The sequence below is a fragment of the Pristiophorus japonicus genome, chromosome 8 (genome assembly GCF_044704955.1).
Source record: "Pristiophorus japonicus isolate sPriJap1 chromosome 8, sPriJap1.hap1, whole genome shotgun sequence".
NCBI lineage: Eukaryota > Metazoa > Chordata > Chondrichthyes > Pristiophoridae > Pristiophorus > Pristiophorus japonicus.
Genome location: NC_091984.1, coordinates 198,854,416 through 198,862,078, shown reverse-complemented (window position 1 = coordinate 198,862,078; position 7,663 = coordinate 198,854,416). Strand labels below are relative to the sequence as shown.

The 7,663-nt window shown below is 41.7% G+C and overlaps 1 protein-coding gene across 4 annotated transcripts in view; it reads right to left on the bottom strand.

Moving 5' to 3' along the window:
* Positions 1–777: 777 nt before the first annotated feature.
* LOC139268910 (merlin) overlaps positions 778–7,663 on the bottom strand; it is a 211,923-nt gene continuing 205,037 nt past the window's right edge. For all 4 annotated transcript variants that reach the window (XM_070887744.1, XM_070887745.1, XM_070887746.1 and 1 more), the window contains one exon: positions 778–1,474. In XM_070887744.1, coding sequence (XP_070743845.1) covers positions 1,424–1,474 — 51 coding nt within the window. In that variant the 3' untranslated portion in view covers positions 778–1,423. The remainder of the gene's footprint in view (positions 1,475–7,663) is intronic.

Genomic DNA, 7,663 nt, shown 5'->3' with positions numbered 1-7,663 from the left:
TTTGCCTGTAGTATGTGCAGTTGGGGTCCCATAAAGTAAGAATGCTTGTTCTCACAATCTCTAGCTCTGTTTATTGTTACAAAAATGGACTATAAAAACAATAGCGTCAACATTTTTGAATTCTTGCTCTTCAGACACATGACTTAAAACATCAACTCATGAAAAAATAGTACTAGAGTTAATAAAAGCAAAGTTTCAGACACAATCTCTCAAAATAACATTTCATGAAAAAAATTTTGCTTCAAAGAATCTTCCCTTCAGTGCAAGGCTGATTTAAATCCACCTCTAATTCTCCTTCCACTGTACAGTGTGTGCAATGTAGTATAGTAAATTGAACATGGCATTAGAGTAATAGATAGTTTTTTTTTTAGTATTGTGACTTTGATCATGGTTACAATATTAATAGGCAGTTTCCAGCAATTTAACTACACTTATAGGGCATATTCATCTTTCTGCTGTTCAGACTGAATAAAATTCAAATGGGACCCAACTTCTTTGAAAACTTGAGAGTTCATGCTGCAGAGCAAAAATATTTCCATATGCATTGTACACCAAATTTACACCTTTGAGCTTACAAAAAACTCACCTCTTCTTTCATACAGGAGCCAGTAAAAATGGAGAGAAATCAGTTTTAAGTATAAATGCTCCAAAGTTAATATTTCCTAATTCATAGCCTTCATGAGATTAACTAAAGATACCACTGAATATTTTTTTATTTTGGTGCAGAAATACTTCTGCAGCCTTCCAATAGTTAAGAAACTGTCTCAATAATAATGGTTAATTTAAAAATGACTTTGTTATCAATCAATTGCCACATCTCAGTAGATTATCAAAGCATGTTACATATTTCACCAAGAACATACATTTTAAAGTCTGCTTCAATAGGAAGTATCTAATTCAACGCTGCCTTCTGTATTAGCTAGTAACATTTCTGCCATTGTCATTCCGAGTTTGAGGCAAAAACAAATGTTAAGAACATTTCATATATATGCAGCATGGTTTACATGCTGTATTCTACTGATTTGATACACCCAACAGAATATGACTGAGATTAAAACTTCAGCTGCAGCATTATACTGGTTCATAAATGTTCTTATATTTCTACATAACACAAAAAGCCCCAATACTGTACAGTGTAAATCAGCAGCAAATAAAAACAAGATCAGCATGCATATATATAGCATCTCAATTATTCGCACACAGCTGGTAACAGTGATGTCATATGGATGATATTAAGTGAACCAAATAAATAAAATACAGTCGAATTTATAATGCATATTTCAGGAAAATAGTAAACCATAATCTCTTTTTGGTCATTTCAAGTTTGTATCCCTATGCTTTAGTTTAACGCCCAAATGATTTCTCATATCTGAATCAGTGACTCCTGTGCAGAGTTAAAGCAGCGAGGTGTGTTGTATTGAAACTACAATTCTTCAAAGAAGGCCACTCGGGATTTAGTGCTTTGTAGAGTAAGCTGCAGGGAAGGGAAAATGCAATTAGAATAAACAGATTTAGAAATTTGTACATTACACAGAATAATGGTGGAATGATGTGTTTTTACTAACAACCCATATTCAGAGCCACCAATATCCTGAACTTTGATTTGTTCATTTCCATTTTTTTCTTTTTACATGCCTCTTCCTGAGTCCTCCCACACCATACACCACTCTCCATTGATGGGCAAACAGGTCACAGACATTTGTCAGAGTTGCTCTGTATCCTGCCGCTGAGAAATGTGTGATGGTCATTGAAATTTCCTGTGAAGAAACACCGCCTGACTTTGCATTCCTCCTGGCTGAGACTGGAAACTTGTTATGTAGGGAATTGCAGGTTTGAGCCCATGTCATCCCATTGGAGTCGACTATACATCAACATGCTTCATCACTGAGCCATATTTAGAGAATACTTCTAAATGATGTAGCTTTAGACGTCACTATTTATACCTGTCTACGTACTTACTAAATTCAGACATTAAGACAGGGAATCATGCATCCTAAAAATCTTACATGTCCTATCAACGTTTTCCATTGTAAATATCCATATTCACATTTGTAATGGAAACTAGTCATGTTAGGCTATAATGATGGCGAACTGTCAGCGTTCGCCATCATTACCCCTTTGAAATTTACCGCAACTTCAGTATGTAGCGCATGTGCATCTAAACGCAGAAATCCTGAAGTAGCGGTCAGTAATTCACTGCTCCGACACTGTGGACCGCCCCCATAGCTGGCAATCAGTGAAATCAGTGGGCTGGATTTTCGTCATTTTTTCGATCATTTACCACCCATTTACCACCGAAAATACCATCGGTGATAAATTCATCACAGATTACCACCAATTTCATAATTTAGCATCAAAATACCACCGGTGTTAAATTCACCAGTGATTTACCAGCGGTGCTAAAAAATACCACTGATCTTATTTTTTTCCCGTTCTTATGACAGCATTAAGTGTGCAACACCGAAATGCCACCGAAAATTACCACAACAGGTGAATTCATCAATACCACCATTTTTACCACTGGCCTAAATTACCACCGAGAAAAGTGCAATCTTATCTGATTGAACCCAGTGCTATGTACGCTATTTTTAAAAACGGAGCTGCAGTCCAGTCCACAAGAGAGAAGGCTGAGTTTTACACACAGACATCTTTATGTGAGTCCAGAGTTAGATTTTAAGGTTGTTTGAGGCTTTTATTGTATTATTTGAGTAAATTGGAGGACATTTTAAGGATATTTAAGAAATTTGGAGATCATTTAAAGGAATGGGGCCTAAAATATCTCTGCCAATATTGTTGACTACTTATATGATGCAGGATAGAGCTGGAAGAAAGTTTATTCAAGAGCATGTCCCTACAGTGTCCCATGTCCCTACAGTGTCCCATGCTCCCATTCCCCCAGCTGGCCAAAGGGATCGAGTCAGCAAGGGTACAGGGAGCAACGCACCCGGCGGGTGGGCTTCGTAAGCACCTGGTGTAGGTGGTGGGGGGGAAATTGGGAGAACTTGGGGGAGAGCACGCCGCCCCGGCCTCGGAGAGAGCACCGGAGGCGGCGAGGAGAGGAGGAACGGCAGGCCCAAGGTAAGGCCATGTCGGGGAGAGGAGGACTGGGCGGGTACTGATAACGCATGTGGAAAAATACCACCCATTTTACTTTCAGTGGTGCACATTGAAAAATAAGAATGTTAGCCCTACCACCGGTTTTATTTGATGAAAATAGCATCTTTTGAGTGTGAGTGGTATTTTGGTGGTTAAAAAAAACTCAGATTTTAAATAGCACCAAGATACCACCGAAAAACCAATGGTAGGGCTAAATGATGAAAATCCAGCCCGGTGAAAGTGATGAAATATTGAGCTTTTCCACGCTGATTTCGCTGTTAAATGACCCATTAAATGTTATGCCTTGTTGGGATAGGTGTAACTGAGGTTTTAAAAGCATATTGATGTTCAGGCCCTGAAAAACTAATTTTTATATTTGTGGAGTGTCAAATTTCTCCATTATGGTAAAAATTAATTTTTCTTTCAAGTAATTTTTTAAATAAAGCTTATTCGTGATATTTCAACTTCTATCTTATCCCCGTTTGAAAGTTCCAATCTTTAATTCGCTCTCTGCAACATTTTTAAAAAGTCCGGTTAACAGCAGCTTCTCATTTCCTGCTTTTCTCTCTGTGAGACAGTGTGCTAACATCACAGCAACTCTTTGCTGGGAATCCCCATGACAGCACTGCAATCAACTGAACGTCAAAAAACACAAACTTCTCGCCACAGAGATCGCGAGATCTCTGTGGGCAGCTTTCTTCGGGGCCAGTGGCGAACGCCTTTGCTTCGCCGCTGACTACAAATTATGGACTGATACCTTCCTTTATCCCCCCCACCCCCACTTTCCCATGTGGAAGGGTTGCAGTGCCCCCATGAATAGGAGGACATAATTGCATTGCAACATAAGCAATTCACACTTTAAATGTGAACACATGGTGTAAAATGACTTACAATGGCAGGACAACCAAGGGCCGAGAAATTCGGGCCGTTTGCGCTCCACTTCCTTCCAGGGGCGGTAACCCGAATTTTTTGAGTGGGTTGGGACTTAATGGTGCAGAATGTCCCGCCTCCCAAATGTTATCGCCCTCAAATGGAACACAACGCAATTTCTACCTGTAGCTAATAAAATAACACAATCTTCTGATATCTGATTGCCAGGCTTGTGAAATATCCTGGAGCCCAATAAATATAAATGAACATAAATATGAATCAAGTACATATCAAACAGAAGACTGACCCTCTTTAAGATAAATGTATTTTCTTTCACCGTCTATTTGGAGATGTCATGATGTTTCATTGTATTAATGAAACATAATGAGTCCATTGTACAAATATCTCACCAATGATTGTTTTTATCAGGCTGCAAAAATTGAAAAGCTGAACTATTTTCAATCTGCATTACATGCTACATCAAGCTTCATATGGCCCTGCTAGAATTGTGTTATACTTTCTGCCAAACACATCAACTATTTCATGATTTGCCATTTGTTATTATATTAAAATTTTACCACAAATGTTTCTGCAGTAAAGCCCATTCAATGTGAGCTTGTGTTCTATGAAAGACCCTGTCAATAAACATAATTTTGCAGCAGCAGATTATCCACTTAACGTGGAGCTGACTGCATGAATTACACGGTTAGTTAATTGAAATCAACTTTCTGTCAGAAGCAATGCATAGGAAGTCATTCCCATGTGATTTGTTAATCAATAAAATGTTGTCTAAAAACTCAGCAATCAAATGATTAAGTACAATGATTTTCCCTTTATCGCAGATAGGAAACCGATTCCTGCCTGTAGGAGCCATGATGACCTAATTCTAGTTATAAATGTCAGTTTCACATTGATTTATTCTGATGGAGTGCTAGTCAAAGAGATGATTATCCACTAGCCTGCTACTCAGGGATTTCTAATGTGTCTTCAACTGGGTTTTCAAGTTTTCAGTTATGTCCCTGTGGTTGGAATATTCACCATGAACATAATAATGTTGCACAAAGATTTGCTGTATTGCATATTTCATTCCAGAATTTGCATTATCAAAGAAACTGAAAAATGAAAAAGAAGGTGAAAATAAAGGTCATTCCTTTCAATTAAATGTTCTCTATATTTTAGTTTTTTCAGAAAACATACTTGGACATAGCAAAATTAAAAATTAATGTTGCTCTTTGGTTCCTTGGTTGACAAAGTGGGATTACTGGAATCTATAATGCAACTAAGCACATCTCATGTGAGTACCTCAAACCATATACTGATAAGTTACACAGTGAAACAAAGCAGGCTATCCAGGGGAATATCAATCCTTTTGGCGACTGAAATGTGGTGTCACTCAAAGACCGAAAAACAGCCCCTTTTATCATAGTGGCTCAATGCTACTTTTAGATCCTTAATTCTAGTTAATACTAAAAAAGTAACATTATTCTTGTTGTGTATCTGTAAAGCATGCACTCCCATGTTCCACCAGCAGGAAGCGCATCCCCTGAAGTCCCAAGGGATCCCAGCATCCTTTGGGAGCACTGTATATAAGCAGGCCCCTAAAGCCTGTTACTCACTCTGGAGTGTCTTAATAAAGACTGAGGACACTGTTACTTTAACCTCCCTATGAGCAGTCTCATCTGTGTTAGGAACACAACAACTGGCGACGAGTACACGAATCCAACACAAAGATGCAGCAAACTGGGCATCCTGGAGAAGTTTTCGGAGGGTGAGGACTGGGAAGCCTATGTCGAAGGGTTAGACCAGTACTTTGTAGCCAACGAGCTGGACGGAGAAGGAAGCGCTGCAAAAAGGAGAGCGGTCCTCCTCACAGTCTGCGGGCATCAACCTACAGCCTCATGAAGAATCTTCCGGCTCCAGTGAAACCCACAGATAAGTCGTATGAGGAGCTGTGTACACTGGTTCGGGAGCATCTTAACCCGAGGGAGAGTGCGCTGATGGCGAGGTAGCGGTTCTATACGTACCAGCGATCTGAAGGTCAGGAAGTGGCGACCTATGTCGCCGAGCTAAGGTGACTTGCAGGACAATGTGAGTTTGATGGCTACCTGGAGCAAATGCTCAGAGACTTTTATGTACTGGGCATTGGCCACAAGACCACCCTACGAAAACTTTTGACTGTAGAAACACCGACCCTCAGTAAGGCCATTGCGAGAGCACAGGCGTTTATGTCCACCAGTGATAACACCAAACAAATCTCTCAACACACAAGTGCTAGCAATGTTCATAAATTAACTGGAACTGTGTTTGCGAGCAGAAATGTACAGGGCAGAAACCACGAGGCTGCAACTGTCAGCAGGCCTCAGGTGACCCAGATGACTCAGAGTCCGCAACAAAGGATGAATGCAAGACAATTCACACCTTGTTGACGTTGTGGAGGCTTCCATTCAGCCTATTCATGCCACTTCAAAGGGTATGTTTGCAAGAGCTGTGGAACAATGGGGCACCTCCAACGAGCTTACAGAAGAGCTGCAAGCTCTGCAAAACCTGCTAACCACCACGTGGCAGAGGAAGATCGGTCTATGGTGAACCAAAGCAATTTCGAGCCTCAGAGAGAGAGGCAGATGATGAAGAACATGGGGTGCACACATTTTCGACGAAATGTCCACCTATAATGCTAAACGTAAAATTGAATGGCTTACCCGTAGCCATGGAACTGGACACTGGCGCTAGCCAATCCATCATGAGTAAAAAGATATTTGAGAGACTGTGGTGCAACAAGGCATTCAGACCAGCCCTGAGCCCCATCCACACGAAACTGAGAACGTACACCAAAGAGCTTATCACTGTCCTGGGCAGCGCCATGGTCAAGGTCACCTATGAGGGCACGGTGCATGAACTGCCACTCTGGATTGTCCCGGGCGATGGCCCCACACTGCTTGGAAGGAGCTGGCTGGGCAAAATCCGCTGGAACTGGGATGACATCCGAGCGCTATCACATGTCGATGAGGCCTCATGTACCCAGGTTCTTAACAAATTTCCTTCTCTTTTTGAGCCAGGCATTGGAAACTTTTCTGGGGCGAAGGTACGGATCCACTTGGTCCCCGAGGCACGACCTATTCACCACAAGGCGCGAGCGGTACCTCACATGATGAGGGAGAGAGTGGAAATCGTGCTGGACAGGCTGCAACACGAGGGCATCATCTTCCCAGTGGAATTCAGCGAGTGGGCCAGCCCGATTGTTCTAGTACTCAAAAGTGATCGCACGGTCAGGATTTGCGGCGATTATAAAGTAACTATTAATCGTTTCTCGCTACAGGACCAATACCCGTAACCTAAGGCAGATGACCTATTTGCGACGCTGGCAGGAGGCAAGACGTTCATCAAGCTCGACCTGACTTCGGCCTACATGACGCAGGAGCTGGAGGAGTCTTCGAAGGGCCTCACTTGCATCAACATGCACAAGGGACTGTTCATCTACAACAGATGCCCGTTTGGAATTTGGTCGGCTGCAGCGATCTTCCACAGAAACATGGAAAGCCTGCTCAAGTTGGTACCACGCACGGTGGTTTTTCAGGACGACATATTGGTCACAGGTTGGGACACCGTCGAGCACCTACAAAACCTGGAGGAGGTCTTCCAGCGACTGGATCGCGTAGGGCTGCGGCTGAAGAGGTCAAAATGTGTCTTCATGGCAACA